The sequence below is a fragment of the Coregonus lavaretus genome (assembly GCF_964263955.1).
Source record: "Coregonus lavaretus genome assembly, chromosome: 25".
Taxonomy (NCBI): Eukaryota; Metazoa; Chordata; class Actinopteri; order Salmoniformes; family Salmonidae; genus Coregonus; species Coregonus lavaretus.
In genome coordinates this window covers 39,482,427-39,500,466 of record NC_140012.1, presented here as the reverse complement: position 1 = coordinate 39,500,466, position 18,040 = coordinate 39,482,427, and the positions used below count along the sequence as shown (strand labels likewise).

General features: G+C 45.8%; 1 protein-coding gene across 1 annotated transcript in view; it reads left to right on the top strand.

The window, feature by feature from the left end:
• Positions 1-2,732: 2,732 nt before the first annotated feature.
• Positions 2,733-18,040, top strand: part of LOC311101227 (E3 ubiquitin-protein ligase TRIM8-like) — a 28,534-nt gene continuing 13,226 nt past the window's right edge. The window contains exon 1 of the mRNA XM_084142340.1: positions 2,733-5,534. Within this exon, the coding sequence (XP_083998466.1) occupies positions 4,914-5,534 (621 nt within the window). The 5' untranslated portion in view covers positions 2,733-4,913. The remainder of the gene's footprint in view (positions 5,535-18,040) is intronic.

Below are 18,040 nucleotides of genomic sequence, written 5' to 3'. Positions count from 1 at the left end.
CTCTTCCCCTCTTCCCTCTTCAACTCCCCTCCCCAACTCCCCTCTTCCCTCCCAACTCCCCTCTTCCCTCCCCTATTCCCCTCTTCCCTCCCAACTCCCCTCTTCCCTCCCCTATTCCCCTCTTCCCTCCCCTCTTCCCCTCTTCCCTCCCCGTCTCCCGTATTCCCCCCCCAACTCCCCTCTTCCCTCCCCGTCTCCCCTATTCCCCTCTTCCCTCCCCGTCTCCCCTATTCCCCTCTTCCCCCCCCAACTCCCCTCTTCCTCCCCAACTCCCCTCTTCCCTCCCCGTCTCCCCTATTCCCCTCTTCCTCCCCGTCTCCCCTCTTCCCCTCTTTCCCTCCCGTCTCCCCTCTTCCCCTCTTCCCTCCCCGTCTCCCCTCTTCCCTCCCTGTTTCCCCTCTTCCCTCCCTGTTTCCCCTCTTCCCATCTTCTCTCCCTTATTCCCTTCTTCCCTCCCCAACTCCCCTCTTTCCCCCAACTCCCCTCTTCCCCCCAACTCCCCAACTCCCCTCCCCGTCTCCCCTCTCCGTCTCCCCTATTCCCCTCCCCCAACTCCCCTCCCCAACTCCCCTCTTCCCTCCCAACTCCTCTTCCCTCCAAACTCCCCTCTTCTCTCCCTTATTCCCTTCTTCCCTCCCCAACTCCCCTCTTCCCCCCAACTCCCCTCTCCCCCCAACTCCCCAACTCCCCTCCCAACTCCCCTCTTCTCTCCCAACTCCCCTCTTCTCTCCCAACTCCCCTCTTCCCTCACCAACTCCCCTTTCCCCTCTTCAACTCCCCTCTTCCCTCCCTCAACTCCCCTCTTCCCTCCCTCAACTCCCCTCTTCCCCCCCAACTCCCCAACTCCCCTCTTCCCTCCCAACTTCCCTCTTCCCTCCCAACTTCCCTCCCAACTCCCCTCTTCTCTCCCAACTCCCCTCTTCCCTCACCAACTCCCCTTTCCCCTCTTCAACTCCCCTCTTCCCTCCCTCAACTCCCCTCCCAACTCCCCTCTTCCCTCCCCTATTCCCCTCTTCCCTCCCCAACTCCCCTCTTCACCCCCAACCCCTCTTCCCCCCATCTCCCCTCTTCCCCCCATCTCCCCTCTTCCCCCCTTCCCTCCCAACTCCCCTCTTCCCCTCCCAACTCCCCTCTTCCCCCCAACTCCCCTCTCCCCCCCCCCGCCGTCTCCCCTATTCCCCCCAACTCCCCTCCCCAACTCCCCTCTTCCCTCCCAACTCCCCTTTCCCCTCTTCCCCTCTTCTCTCCCCTATTCCCCTCTTCCCTCCCCAACTCCCCTCTTCACCCCCAACTCCCCTCTTCCCCCCATCTCCCCTCTTCCACCCAAACTCCCCTCCCCCCAACTCCCCTCTTCCCCTCTTCCCTCTTCAACTCCCCTCCCCAACTCCCCTCTTCCCTCCCAACTCCCCTCTTCCCTCCCCAACTCCCCTCTTCCCCTCTTCCCTCCCCGTCTCCCGTATTCCCCCCCCAACTCCCCTCTTCCCTCCCCAACTCCCCTCTTCCCTCCCCGTCTCCCCTATTCCCCTCTTCCCTCCCCGTCTCCCCTATTCCCCTCTTCCCTCCCCAACTCCCCTCTTCCCTCCCCCCCCCGCCGTCTCCCCTCTTCCCCTCTTCCTTTCCCTCTTCCCTCCCCGTCTCCCCTCTTCCCTCCCTGTTTCCCCTCTTCCCTCCCTGTTTCCCCTCTTCCCCTCTTCTCTCCCTTATTCCCTTCTTCCCTCCCCAACTCCCCTCTTCCCCCCAACTCCCCTCTTCCCCCCAACTCCCCAACTCCCCTCTTCCCTCCCCAACTCCCCTCCCCGTCTCCCCTATTCCCTTCCCCAACTCCCCTCTTCCCTCCCAACTCCCCTCTTCCCTCCCAACTCCCCTCTTCTCTCCCAACTCCCCTCTTCCCTCACCAACTCCCCTTTCCCCTCTTCAACTCCCCTCTTCCCTCCCTCAACTCCCCTCCCTCAACTCCCCTCTTCCCTCCCTCAACTCCCCTCTTCCACCCCAACTCCCCTCTTCCCTCCCAACTTCCCTCTTCCCTCCCAACTCCCCTCTTCTCTCCCAACTCCCCTCTTCTCTCCCAACTCCCCTCTTCCCTCACCAACTCCCCTTCCCCTCTTCAACTCCCCTCTTCCCTCCCCAACTCCCCCCTTCCCTCCCCGTCTCCCCTATTCCCCTCTTCCCTCCCCGTCTCCCCTATTCCCCTCTTCCCTCCCCGTCTCCCCTATTCCCCTCTCCGCTCCCCAACTCCCCTCTCCGCTCCACCACCCCGTCTCCTCTCCCCCACCCCGTCTCCCCTCCCAATCCCGTCTTCCCTCCCCAACTCCCCTATTATCCTCTTCCCTCCCCAACTCCCCTCTTCCCCCCTTCCCTCCCAACTCCCCCCCTCCCCCCTTCCCTCCCAACTCCCCCCCAACTCCCCTCTTCCCTCCCAACTCCCCTCTTCCCTCCCAACTCCCCTCTTCCCTCCCCAACTCCCCTCTTCCCCTCTTCCACCGCAACTCCCCTCTTCCACTCCCAACTCCCCAACTCCCCTCTTCCCTCCCCGTCTCCCCTCTTCCCTCCCCAACTCCCCTCTTCCCCCCAACTCCATGTCTCCCCTCTTCCCTCCCCTATTCCCTCCCCAACTCCCCTCTCCGTGTCCCCATATTCCCCTCCCCATCTCCCTTCTTCCCGTTAACGTGACACACATCGGTTGTGTGACAGCTCACGTGACGGTGGAGGAGGACGGGACTAGCCGGAAGGAGGGGGAGCCGATGTTTAGCCCGATTGAACGACTAGTCTAGCTAGCCAGCATTCCTCTTCTCCCCGACGCTCCCCTAGAAAGAAGGAGATATATTTAAAAACGAGGGTCACAAATTATAAATCAGATACAGATTGGATTTGTATGATCAAGACGACTCGCCGTGGACTCGGCTATAAACAACAACGCGACAGAAGGCCTCGAAAAATGGCCACATATACACTGCTGGATCTGAAAGAACTGGCGAGGCGTGTTTGAACGCGACGGATTCTTTTTGTTTCGGTGTGATCAACAAACCAAACGACTTTTGGGAATAACCAAGGCCCTGTATGGATTCTTTCTTGCATTTTTAAATGAGGAGTGCAAGATGGCTGATGACAGCAACATTTGAATAAGGCCAGAATAGCGACGTCCTCTTTAAGATAAGATTAGAAGGGTGTTTTTATATATTTTTTTATACACATTATATAGAATATTGGATGTAAATGTTAAAACCGTGGTAGTCGTAAATATTCTTGCGTAGCCTTATTTATGCGCTTGTGCAGCGGCAGAACATTGTGAGGTGACGTCTCAGATAATTTAAACGATTTATTTAAACTTACGAATTGGAGAGATGTTTTTTTCTTAATGTGAGTTGATAATAGTCATGATCCGTCTCTGATAAACCAAAGGAATGAAGCCAGGACATTTTGGGTCTGGAGACGTTTTGTGTTTCTGATCTGAAGGCTCGCCACAGCAGCCAACATTCCAGTGGATTCTAAAAACCCTTTGTTTTGTGCGTATGAACTGGAGTCGGCTATTAAACCATAAACTATGCAGTACATAGCCATCAAACGAAGTATTTGTGTTTGATATGTTTGATTAATTAAGTCTTTATAGGTTCAAATAGCCGAGAGGAAAGAGTATTTGGTGAGAAACGTCGAGGCCTTGTGTGCAGATATGCGAGCGTTGCCCGTGGAAGCTTCATAGCTGACGACGTTAAACATAAAACAAATAGGCTATTATTATGTGGCTATCGTGAGGATCAAAGTCCGTCGCAACGTGATACAATGTTTATTGAAGGTTTAAGGACACTTGTCATATGTATCTGATTTGCAAATCCAAATATATATTTTTTGTTACATCCTACTTCCAAAAAGCTATCACGAGCATAATCGTATTTGTTTTGAATGCACCCAAAATAGTCGGTACATTTTTGGAGGTGATGACAAAATAACATAATTAATATTCCCTTTATTGTAACAACGGCGTTTTATTAACCCTGGGCAAGCGTGATCGATTTACAAATCGCTTTATTCAGGGTGTGGGTATAGGAATAAATTCGACCACGTAATCTTTTCCTTATGTTAATTTCTGGACCTCAATCGATTGAGGAACAAACAAACAAAAACCGACAAGGAAGTCGAGGCTAGGTCGTCAAGCTAAAGTAAGACCTACGCAGAAGGGTAGAGGATCGGGTGAGCGTTCAACTCTTTCATCAGCTGTATAGAAATCAATTCAAGCTCGGCGGTGATGTAACCATCTAAACGGCGCTAATTTAGACCGATTCAATGTAATGTCTGAACCGTATTGCTTGGTAGATCTGTGCCTTCATTTCTATCATACCGTAGCCTATACGTGTAGCTAGCTGGAAATGCGAACAATTTAGCTGCCAGAAATAGGCCTATATTTCGCACAAAGTCAGCCTTTCTTGCCTAACCCGTGTGATTTAAGATTAATGGGAAGGGCTTGCTACCCCTTTACGGTAATATGCATAACGTCAGCCCGGACTGTGTGTTGTAATCACCGAGGTGTTGTCATCGTTTCCCCGAGGCCTTTTCTGCCTGCGCCTGCCGCTGGGGAATCTGCCTACCTGCTCTGCCCTGGATTTAAAACAGAGAGCTGAGAACATTCACAAGACTCACTGACAGTATCACCAGTCGGTTGGACTAAACTGGTTGACAGTGCTAGTGATAAAAATAACCCTTCATCGCTGCGTTTTTGGCGCTTGCACAATAGACAATTATCCCTCAAGGACTAACATATTGGACTATAGCATTTCATTATATAAGGGTCACAGGTCTGCCCTCAGTCCTCAAGACATTTGATCGATAGTCAAGGGGCTTAGTTCATGGCAATAGATCCATAGTCAATCCATAGGATAGTTATTTTTTTCATGTGAGAAGCTTGTCGTTGTTGTGTATCTATGTCCGCCACTCCCAACATGGCCTCCAACATGGCGACCTCCGACCTGTCCGAGACGTGGAGGAACTGTTTCGAAGAGGAGCTAATCTGCCCCATCTGCCTGCATGTCTTCTCCGAGCCCATCCAGCTGCCCTGCAAGCACAACTTCTGCCGGGGGTGCATTTCAGAGGCCTGGGCTAAAGACTCCTCCCTGGTCCGCTGCCCCGAGTGCAACCACGCCTACAGCCAGAAGCCCGCTCTGGAGAAGAACCACAAGCTGTCCAACATTGTGGACAAGTTTAATGCGTTGTCCGTAGAGAAGGCCGCCTCGCCGGTGCTGCAGTGTATCCTGTGCCGCCGTGGGCCGCCGCTCCCGGCCGTCAAGGTGTGCCTGCGCTGTAGCGCCCCCTGTTGTCAGAGCCACGTCCAGACACACCTGCAGCAGCCCTGCTCCGCCCTGGGACACCTGCTGGTCGAGGCTGAGGCGGTCAAGGCCTGGACGTGTCCTCAGCACGACGAGTACAGACTGTACCACTGTGAGGCAGAACAGACGGCTGTGTGTCAGTACTGCTGCTTCACGCGATGTCATCCCAGTCACGGACACGGGGTCACTGACGTGGAGCTACGACGCAACGATATACGGGTGAGATTAAGATCTGTTATCTCTCTTACACCCATTCCTTTGGTTAAGAACAAAGCAGATCAAATTGGGGAGAAGATTGTGTGTGTATGTGTCAGGGTTTCCATTAGGAAAATGTGGCACCGCACATTGGACCAGCAGCATTTTAATTTAAGAAATTGACCGGACCCATATGCATTGGCTAGGCTACTTTTGAAGCAAGGTAAGACATGCCTCATAATATGCAGGAAAATGTTCAGGTTTCAGACAATTTAAGTATTTGTTTTGAAAATGCGTACTGCCCTCCAGCTCATTGCAAAGTGTTGTGTGACTCGCTGAAGCCTGCCTGGTTGCCTATGCACTTGAATGGCAAGAGAGCTTCAATTACCAGTTGAGAAATAAAAATAGTTGCTCTTTTGAATCGTGGCCATCAAAAACGTTTTTAACATGTGATTGCATTTAGAATTGTTGTGCAATGATTGGGCTTCTAAAAGCATGTTTCACCCCAGCAGCAATGAATGAGCTGTAGCAGCAGCTCTTACGTTGCATCGACTGGTATTTCAATCAATGAACCGGCTAAAAAATGCATTCTTTCGCAATGGGATTTTTTTCTTCTCCCGGACAATTGGCTGGCGGCAATTGATCAGCTTTTTTTTTTTTTTTATTGGGCAAAATCCGGCTATTACCGGCTAACGGAAACCCTGGTGTGTGTGACGTGAGTCTATACTTGGGTGAATGCATTTTTCTATTTTGATCCATTCCAACCCCCACTCTCATCTGTTGAGAGAGACAAACAATGTGTTGGAGGGGTGGAACAATGAGGGGGTCTCAGCCAGCCTTATCTCCCCAGCACAGGTGCATCCTCGCCTGGGTCCGCAGGCCGGGAGAGGGGGGGGGATGGGGGGTGAAGTGAGATTCTTCACTCCATTCTGTGGTAGAAAAGGAGGCAGAATGGTTGTTGATGGTTTCCTTTTCGTTTTCTTGTGAATCTCTTTATTTCCTGGGTTCTAGTAAGGAAAGCTGTGGTTGGTTTAAAAACGACCAACTATCCCCAGATTTGGGAAATCAGATAAGGGCTAGTCAAATCAAATCAAATTTTATTGGTCACATACACGTGTTTAGCAAATGTTATTGCGGGTGTAGCGAAATGCTTGTGCTTCTAGCTCCGACAGTGCAGTAATATCTCACAAGTAATATCTAACAATTTCACAACATATACCCAATACACACAAATCTAAGTAAGGAATGGAATTAAGAATATATACATATATGGATGAGCGACGTCAGAGCGTCATGGACTAAGATACGGTAGAATAGTATAGAATACAGTATATACATATGAGATAAGTAATGTAAGATATGTAAACATTATTAAAGTGGCTAGTGTTCCATTTCTTAAAGTGGCCAGTGATTTCTAGTCTGTCTATAGGCAGCAGCCTCTAATGGCCTAGATAGAAGCTGTTTTCAGTCTCTCGGTCCCAGGTTTGATGCACCTGTACTGACCTCGCCTTCTGGATGATAGCGGGGTGAACAGGCAGTGGCTCGGGTGGTTGATGTCCTTGATGATCTTTTTGACCTTCCTGTGACATCGGGTGCTGTAGGTGTCCTGGAGGGCGGGTAGTTTGCCCCCGGTAATGCGTTGTGCAGACCGCACCACCCTCTGGAGAGCCCTGTGGTTGCAGGCGGTGCAGTTGCCGTACCAGGCGGTGATACAGCCCGACAGGATGCTCTCAATTGTGCATCTGAGTCAGAGTCATACAGGCTTTTCTCCTGACTCATATTGGTGACTACTTCTGGTCTCTGACTCAATAGTCTATTAGTATTCTGTGTGTAGGTGGATGGGTGTGTGTTTGGAAACAGCCACATTGGAATGGTTATGAGGACATTCTGTTTTGTATAACAACCTACAGTGTGAATTCCTATCCTCTGGTTGTTGCTGTGACTGACTACCATCTCCATATGTGATGAGTGATTTTGGTAGCCCGGGGCTAATGCACTGTGACAGTATCTGGTGGAGGTGGAGGTAGCAGAGGGGGAAGAGATGCCCCGCATCCTCCCCACAAATCACCCATCCCCACTGGGAGTCCTCGTGGAAAAGATGTTGAATGGAAATGATAGATGGATATTCCATCTCCCCAGTAGCCCTTAAAGGTACTGAACCCCCCCCAACCAGAGAGGTACTGCTGCCCAACCCACCACCCACCCCCACTGTCAATCTCTGTCCTAGGCTTCTGCCCTGAGCCTGAATCTATCATCAGTCGGTGCATTCAGTGGAGGTCTTCACAGCTCCAAAAAGTTGGACCCGTTCCGAAATGGATCTGTGGCTTTCCCACCTGACCCGATATGCATAAATTAATAATTTTTTGAACGGAGACCTGTTCCGAATGGACCCGTGGACAGTCAGACCCATTCCGAAAAGGCCAGTGGGAAAAAAAACAGACCCGTGCTGGTTCGGATCCGAGAGACCTGTTCAGGTCCGAGAGAGTAGAAAGGGAGAGAGAAAGAAACCTCAGACTGGGCTCTGCCAGCGCCATCAATAAACAAGCCATATTGGCCAAATAATCTACAGTTACTTGTCCTTAAACTGCCTATAACAAAAAAAAATTGTTTATATACTTATGTTTAGATGTGTAGCATATTGAAAACTTTATAGCGTATTGTTTTATTGGTTTTTACTTTCCTAAAACAATAATTGTCCACCTCACAGTTCAGCTGTCAGAGATTTGAGCGCTAAATGCATCAGGGCATTGCATAGGCCTATAGGCTTAGGTGTCCACTGTATGATATTAAAGACAGAGAGAAAGATGGAGATATGCCGGCGCCATGTTCCCGACACAGGCATGCATTTCTTTATAGTTGTCAGATAGGCTGCTACTGCGATACACGTATATGTGTATGTGTATAGCAGTAGGCTAATTTGCTAATTTTCGATCACAATACATATTTTCTGAAGATAAGCATTATTTTGTCAGATGAAAGGAGTAGCTCTGGTAGTCGCTCTTAAGAGCGTCTGCTAAATGATGTAAATGGTAGGCCTAAAACACTCTTCCTCACCTCAAGTTCTGCTGTTGCTTGCCTTCATAGAGCTGCAGTAGCTAAGCCTGATAATAACCATACCACACCAAACCTTCACCAAAGTTTCTTAAATTGATTAGGGTAATATGAAAAGCCATTTGTTTTATAGGGAAAATACAAACAGGTTATTATATTGCGGCATTAAATTAAAGTTTTGCATCTCGCCCTCTTTGGTTTTTCCTTTTCATGGTTTGAGTGCGAGGAGCCCAAGGCCTACCGGTAATTCTATTCTATTGCGGCAAACATAACATAACAGTTGGAAATTAATTTGGCCAAAGAAAATGAGAACAGAATTAAACAAAACACTTGTTGCATATTTTAAAGAACTGGTTTAAAGCTCCGGAACAGTCATTCTGAAAATGACTTTTTCTCTCATGGCTAACTAACAGTAAGTTTGAAAAGACAGTCTGAATGGGCGGGGAGCTTATATTCATGAGTTCGCCTTCACTGACAGCTCTTTGAAACGCCTATGTCAAGCAACTTGGATGCAATTATCAGTGTTGCAGTAAAATCATCTCAAGCAAATTTGGTGATAGACAAAGCAACTCAAAGAACATTGAATGAATCCCCTGTAGCTCAGTTGGTAGAGCATGGCGCGTGCCAAGCCAGGGTTGTGGGTTCGTTTCCCACGGGGGGCCAGTATGAAAATGTATGCACTCACTAAACTGTAAGTCGCTCTGGATAAGAGCGTATGCTAAATGACAAAAATGTAAATTGCATCAATTATTTATATATATATATATATATATACAGTGGGGGAAAAAAGTATTTAGTCAGCCACCAATTGTGCAAGTTCTCCCACTTAAAAAGATGAGAGAGGCCTGTAATTTTAACCATAGGTACACGTCAACTATGACAGACAAAATGAGAAAAAAGAATCCAGAAAATCACATTGTAGGATTTTTTATGAATGTATTTGCAAATTATGGTGGAAAATAAGTATTTGGTCAATAACAAAAGTTTCTCAAGACTTTGTTATATACCCTTTGTTGGCAATGACACAGGTCAAACGTTTTCTGTAAGTCTTCACAAGGTTTTCACACACTGTTGCTGGTATTTTGGCCCATTCCTCCATGCAGATCTCTTCTAGAGCAGTGATGTTTTGGGGCTGTCGCTGGGCAACACAGACTTTCAACTCCCTCCAAAGATTTTCTATGGGGTTGAGATCTGGAGACTGGCTAGGCCACTCCAGGACCTTGAAATGCTTCTTACGAAGCCACTCCTTCGTTGCCCGGGCGGTGTGTTTGGGATCATTGTCATGCTGAAAGACCCAGCCACGTTTCATCTTCAATGCCTTTGCTTATGGAAGGAGGTTTTCACTCAAAATCTCACGATACATGGCCCCATTCATTCTTTCCTTTACACGGATCAGTCGTCCTGGTCCCTTTGCAGAAAAACAGCCCCAAAGCATGATGTTTCCACCCCCATGCTTCACAGTAGGTATGGTGTTCTTTGGATGCAACTCAGCATTCTTTGTCCTCCAAACACGACGAGTTGAGTTTTTACCAAAAAGTTCTATTTTGGTTTCATCTGACCATATGACATTCTCCCAATCCTCTTCTGGATCATCCAAATGCACTCTAGCAAACTTCAGACGGGCCTGGACATGTACTGGCTTAAGCAGGGGGACACGTCTTGCACTGCAGGATTTGAGTCCCTGGCGGCATAGTGTGTTACTGATGGTAGGCTTTGTTACTTTGGTCCCAGCTCTCTGCAGGTCATTCACTAGGTACCCCCGTGTGGTTCTGGGATTTTTGCTCACCGTTCTTGTGATCATTTTGACCCCACGGGGTGAGATCTTGCGTGGAGCCCCAGATCGAGGGAGATTATTAGTGGTCTTGTATGTCTTCCATTTCCTAATAATTGCTCCCACAGTTGATTTCTTCAAACCAAGCTGCTTACCTATTGCAGATTCAGTCTTCCCAGCCTGGTGCAGGTCTACAATTTTGTTTCTGGTGTCCTTTGACAGCTCTTTGGTCTTGGCCATAGTGGAGTTTGGAGTGTGACTGTTTGAGGTTGTGGACAGGTGTCTTTTATACTGATAACAAGTTCAAACAGGTGCCATTAATACAGGTAACGAGTGGAGGACAGAGGAGCCTCTTAAAGAAGAAGTTACAGGTCTGTGAGAGCCAGAAATCTTGCTTGTTTGTAGGTGACCAAATACTTATTTTCCACCATAATTTGCAAATAAATTCATTACAAATCCTACAATGTGATTTTCTGGAATTCTTTTTCTCAATTTGTCTGTCATAGTTGACGTGTACCTATGATGAAAATTACAGGCCTCTCTCATCTTTTTAAGTGGGAGAACTTGCACAATTGGTGGCTGACTAAATACTTTTTTTCCCCACTGTATATATACAGCTGTGGAAAAAATTAAGAGACCACTGCAAAATTATCAGTTTCTCTGGTTTTACTATTTATAGGTATGTGTTTGGGGAAAAATTACATTTTTGTTTTATTCTATAAACTACTGACAACATTTCTCCCAAATTCCAAATAACAATATTGTCATTTAGAGCATTTATTTGCAGAAAATGACAACTGGTCAAAATAACAAAAAAGATGCAGTTTTTTCAGACCTCAAATAATGCAAAGAAAATAAGTTAATGTTCATTTTTAAACACAATACTAATGTTTTAACTTAGGAAGAGTTCAGAAATCAATATTTGTTGGAATAACCCTGATTTTCAATCACAGCTTTCATGCGTCTTGGCATGCTCTCCACCAGTCTTTCACATTGATGTTGGGTGACTTTATGCCACTCCTGGCGCAAAAATTCAAGCAGCTCGGCTTTGTTTGATGGCTTGTGACCATCCATCTTCCTCTTGATCACATTCCAGAAGTTAACAATGGGGTTCAGGTCTGGAGATTGGGTTGGCCATGACAGGGTCTTGATCTGGTGGTCCTCAATCCACACCTTGATTGACCTGTCTGTGTGGCATGGCGCACTGGAAAAACCAATCCTCAGAGTTGGGGAACAATGTCAGAGCAAAAGGAAGCAAGTTTTCTTCCAGGACAACCTTGTACGTGGCTTGATTCATGCGTCCTTCACAAAGACAAATCTGCCCGATTCCAGCCTTGCTAAAGCACCCCCAGATCATCACCGATTCTCCACCAAATTTCACAGTGGGTGCGAGACACTGTGGCTTGTAGGCCTCTCCAGGTCTCCGTCTAACCATTAGACGACCAGGTGTTGGGCAAAGCTGAAAATTGGACTCATCAGAGAAGATTACCTTACTCCAGTCCTCTACGGTCCAACCCTTATGGTCTTTTGCAAACCTCAGCCTGGCTCTTCTTTGCTTCTCATTGATGAAGGGCTTTTTTCTAGCTTTGCACGACTTCAGCCCTGCCCCCAGGAACCTGTTTCGAACCGTCCTCGCCGTGCACTTCACCCCAGCTGCCGTTTGCCATTCTTTTTGTAAGTCACTTGATGTCATCCTACGGTTGTTGAGTGACATTCAAATGAGTTGGCGGTCATCCCGGTCAGTAGAGAGTCGTATTCGCCCTCTGCCGGTCTGTAGCTTTGTTGTCCCCAATGTCTGCTGCTTGACCTTGTTCTTATGAACCGCCGTCTTTGAAATTTTAAGGATGGAAGCAACCTGACGCTCACTGTATCCCTCTGCCAGTAAAGCCAGAATTGAACCCTTCTTTTCCTCGCTCAAAACGTTCCTTTTCAACTCTTTTGGAATGGTCAATAGTTATTTTTTGATTAATATTACTTTTGAGGTACTATTAGCACTGTTTTTGCCATCCAATTGGTCCTATTGCAAGAAGATAGTGAAGACCACAGCAGTTTCCTCGTAAGATTTGGTTCATGTGATCACCTAATCAGTACCTAATTCAGTAGAATGAGGTGTGCCTGTGTTGGAATTCAACAGACACTGGAATGGAATGGCTGTCACACATGTAGAGATGCTGATTTTAAGAAAAATTTGCATCCCCTCAAATTTTCCACAGCTATATATATATATATATATATATATATATATATATATATATATATATATATATATATATATATATATATATGCGGTATGTATACAGTGGTGTGAAAAAGTGTTTGCCCCCTTCATGATTTCTTATTTGTTTGCATGTTTGTCACACTTAAATGTTTCAGATCATCTAACACATTTAAATATTAGTCAAAGATAACACAAGTAAACACAAAATGCAGTTTTGAAATGAAGGTTGTTATTATTAAGGGAAAACAAAATCCAAACCCACATGGCCCTGTGTGAAAAAGTGATTGCCCCCTACAACCTAATAACTGGTTGGGCCACCCTTAGCAGCAACAACTGCAATCAAGCGTTTGCAATAACTTGCAATGAGTCTTTTACAGTGCTGTGGAGGAATTTTGGCCCACTCATCTTTGCAGAATTGTTGTAATTCAGCCACATTGGAGGGTTTTCGAGCATGAACTGCCTTTATAAGGTCATGCCACAGCATCTCAATAGGATTCAGGTCAGGACTTTGACTAGAAATCAACTCAACTCGACTGGCATCAACTCAACTCGCCATGTTTGGAGGAGGAGGAATGCTGCATATGACCCCAAGAACACCATCCCCACCGTCAAACATGGAGGTGGAAACATTATGCTTTGGGGGTGTTTTTCTGCTAAGGGGACAGGACAACTTCACCGCATCAAAGGGACGATGGACGGGGCCATGTACCGTCAGATCTTGGGTGAGAACCTCCTACCCTCTAAGTCATGTTTTGCAGAGGGGTCAAATACTTATTTCCCTCATTAAAATGCAAATCAATTCATAACATTTTTGACATGCGTTTTTCTGGATTTTATTTGTTGTTATTCTGTCTCTCACTGTTCAAATAAACCTACCATTAAAATTATACACTGACCATGTCTTTGTCAGTGGGCAAACGTACAAAATCAGCAGTGGATCAAATACTTTTTTCCCTCACTGTATGTGTATATATATATATATTTTTTATTTTTATTATTGGTATGTGTGATATATACAGTGGGGAGAACAAGTATTTGATACACTGCCAATTTTGCAGGTTTTCCTACATACAAAGCATGTAGAGGTCTGTAATTCTTATCATAGCTACACTTCAACTGTGAGAGACGGAATCTAAAACAAAAATCTAGAAAATCACATTGTATGATATTTAAGTAATTAATTTGCATTTTATTGCATGACATAAGTATTTGATACATCAGTAAAGCAGAACTTAATATTTGGTACAGAAACCTTTGTTTGCAATTACAGAGATCATACGTTTACTGTAGGTCTTGACCAGGTTTGCACACACTGCAGCAGGGATTTTGGCCCACTCCTCCATACAGACCTTCTCCAGATCCTTCAGGTTTCGGGGCTGTCGCTGGGCAATACGGACTTTCAGCTCCCTCCAAAGATTTTCTATTGGGTTCAGGTCTGGAGACTGGCTAGGCCACTCCAGGACCTTGAGATGCCTCTTACGGAGCCACTCCTTAGTTGCCCTGGCTTTGTGTTTCGGTTCGTTGTCATGCTGGAAGACCCAGCCACAACCCATCTTCAATGCTCTTACTGAGGGAAGGAGGTTGTTAGCCAAGATCTTGCGATTCATGGCCCCATCCATCCTCCCCTCAATACGGTGCAGTCGTCCTGTCCCCTTTTCAGAAAAGCATCCCCAAAGAATGATGTTTCCACCTCCATGCTTCACGGTTGGGATGGTGTTCTTGGGGTTGTACTCATCCTTCTTCTTCCTCCAAACACGGCGAGTGGAGTTTAGACCAAAAAGCTCTATGTTTGTCTCATCAGACCACATGACCTTCTCCCATTCCTCCTCTGGATCATCCATATGGTCATTGGCAAACTTCAGACGGGCCTGGACATGCGCTGGCTTGAGCAGGGGGACCTTGCGTGCGCTGCAGGATTTTTATCCATGACGGCGTAGTGTGTTACTAATGGTTTTCTTTGAGACTGTGGTCCCAGCTCTCTTCAGGTCATTGACCAGGTCCTGCCGTGTAGTTCTGGGCTGATCCCTCACCTTCCTCATGATCATTGATGCCCCACGAGGTGAGATCTTGCATGGAGCCCCAGACCGAGGTTGATTGACCGTCATCTTGAACTTCTTCCATTTTCTAATAATTGCGCCAACAGTTGTTGCCTTCTCACCAAGCTGCTTGCCTATTGTCCTGTAGCCCATCCCAGCCTTGTGCAGGTCTACAATTTTATCCCTGATGTCCTTACACAGCTCTCTGGTCTTGGCCATTGTGGAGAGGTTGGAGTCTGTTTGATTGAGTGTGTGGACAGGTGTCTTTTATACATGTAACGAGTTCAAACAGGTGCAGTTAAAACAGGTAATGAGTGGAGAACAGGAGGGCTTCTTAAAGAAAAACTAACAGGTCTGTGAGAGCCGGAATTCTTACTGGTTGGTAGGTGATAAAATACTTATGTCATGCAATAAAATGCAAATTAATTACAAATTAATTACTTAAAAATCATACAATGTGATTTTCTGGATTTTTGTCTTAGATTCCGTCTCTCACAGTTGAAGTGTACCTATAATAAAAATTACAGACCTCTACATGCTTTGTAAGTAGGAAAACCTGCAAAATCGGCAGTGTATCAAATACTTGTTCTCCCCACTGTGTGTGTGTGTGTGTTTTATTCATATCCTGTTTGGCATTTCTCTTGTGATGCGGTTCACAGCAGCACTGACTGATGTGTTGACTTGACAACTGCGTCAAAGTTTCGAACAATCCTTTTGTTCCATGCTGGCTGAAGACCTAGCTAGCCATTAATTAGCTAACACCAGACACAGATGAAAGGGGAAACATTAAAGTATCTTTGCCATGGATAAATAGGGTAAACTTTATATTTGACACCCTACAGTCACATTTTGGCACAACGCCCCTCTGCAAACCGTCCTTCTCCTATGTTGGTTAAAAGCATGTTCCCTCAACATTTTTGGCACTGAGCAAATTTCAGGTCAACTTGAATGTTGTGAAAAATGCTGTGCAACTTCCAGTATGCTTTTACTGTGAACACTGAGGCTGTACCTGCTTTAAGTTACAGTTTGAACAGTGGCCATGCAGGCTACTGTGGCTATTTGATCATAATGTAGGCCTATCAGAATGGCTTACCATCAAAAACAATGGAGAAAATGCATCCCATAACATTTTAACATGGAAATAGCTGTTCTATCATTCAGCCTACAGTAGCTGTGTGTGGCGTTCAATGTAGGCCTACATTCCATGAGACCTTTGAAAAAAACATGCAGGGCTTGACATTAACCTGTTCGTCCACTTGTCCTTCATACAAGGACGTGACTGAAAATGTTGTTTGATGCAAGAAACCACTTTACAAAATAAAATGCGTTATTATTCCTATACCATTTATTAGAGAATCAGACAAATTGTGCTACCCTCTGCCTATTGGCTACTTAGCTTACTCAAGCCTGTATCAAAATACAACACTACCCTTTTAAGACACACAAAAAAAGCTCTTTATCTGACTCGCTTTTCAAAGATGTCTAGAAATGTATTCGTTTTGTGCTCTTATAGGAAGCAATCACTCCCCTATTGCTGACTACAAATGATCTATAACTGGGCTAATAACTCACTAACTAGCAAAGGATATGAACAAAATGTGCACACGAGGCTACATGCAGCTATCGCTTTGATCTCAAAATAAGCGCATCTACTCACAATTGCTCATGCTGTAAACACAGTCCAGTTCAAAGTAAATGGCACAGATCCATATATGGCAATGGTCTATTTAAATATATTGGTCTACTGCAGCTCTGATTGGTTATGCCACACCGGTCTGTGTAGAGTAGGGGCTGAGTAGTGTGTGTCAATGCAATAGAATCCTACTCCGATGTGTTAAGCCTACAACAAAATCTCTTGCGTAGTTATTTTTGTTTCCGGTATGTTGCGTTGAAAGTGGCTAATATTGCATTGATTTGATCACAATTGCCACAGTAAAGGGAAACGTTGATAGTGTTAACAGGAAAAACTCTAGAACAGTGGTCACCAACCTTTTCTGAGTCAAAATGCAAGCCGATATCTACCGCTCATATTTTTTTTTACCCACTTCAAAAACATAAGCCTATGCAACATTAACCAATTATAATAATAATAATAATAATAATAATATGCCATTTAGCAGACGCTTTTATCCAAAGCGACTTACAGTCATGCGTGCATACATTTTTGTGTATGGGTGGTCCCGGGGATCGAACCCACTACCTTGGCGTTACAAGCGCCGTGCTCTACCAGCTGAGCTACAGAGGACCACAAAAAAAATTTAAAAACAGTACTGTAGCAATGACGTTTGTGCAGTAAGCTATAGGCCCAATACATTATCACCACATATTGGCTTTGCTAGAATTGCCCTGCCAATGCATTGTTGTTGGGCCATTTAAAAAAAAAAGTATATTTAAAAAAAATAGAGGTAGGCATATGGTCACACCGGTAATAGATGCGTTGTTGTATTACTTGTGAAGCACAGCTGAGTGAGCATACATTTTAAATAATTTGCTTTTTATTTTTATTTTATTGGGCTGATGGTGCCTGCATCTGATGGTCAGTCTCAGCAGAGGGAGAGACCAGCAGACTGATGGTCCGCCTCTCAACATCCCTCCGCTCTCCCTTTCCTCCACTGACACTGACCAAAAAGGGACACCGTCTTCCAGCTGATGGCGAAACTCGAGTCGCACTGCATTATTTTTTTTTAAAGACCCAAGCCGCTAATAATAACAACAATGCAAGCCTATAAATACACTTTCCTACTCATTCATTACTGCTACAGTGCTTGTTGTAGCGCTGAGTGGAAATAGGAAGAACGCACATTTTATGGATTATAAAAGTGTTGAATACAAAGTGTTGACAGTGCTGAGTAAGAACTTAAACATCAACTCACTCATCAAAACAGCAGCTCTTTGCTGTATTCGTTGACAGTCTCTCTAGTCATGGTTTTAAACATTTTGAAATCACATCCAATGGTTCAAAATGACAACAGTTCGCCTACCCGATGTGCAGGGCAGCTGAATTGGGGAGCTGCGCGGAAGTCTCGGGCCTACTGCGCACACGCAGTTCAGAGGGAACATTGGTTACGAGGTGGTATTTATTTAATTTAGGTAAGAGAATGTCATGTCACCATTGGTGTATTAATATGAGCATTAAGGTAATGTCACCTTGTCCCCTTTAATAATGAATCCAAATGTTTGACATGGGCGAGGGGACCAGTAACTTTGTGATCAAACTTGATCAGTGTAGAGGCAAGTCGTTTTTCATCCAATTTCATGAAAAACATGATTTTGGCTGTCCATGACCTTCAAACCTTGAACAGGCCTATATTGCAGAAATGACCAACAACGGTGAGTGCCTACCGTAGGCCTACCCAACAAATGACAGCAATAGGCTAATGCTATTTCTTTAACAACAGGCCTACTTTTATCCTTAAACTAAATACGGAGCACAAAATAAAAATGACAGAACTTC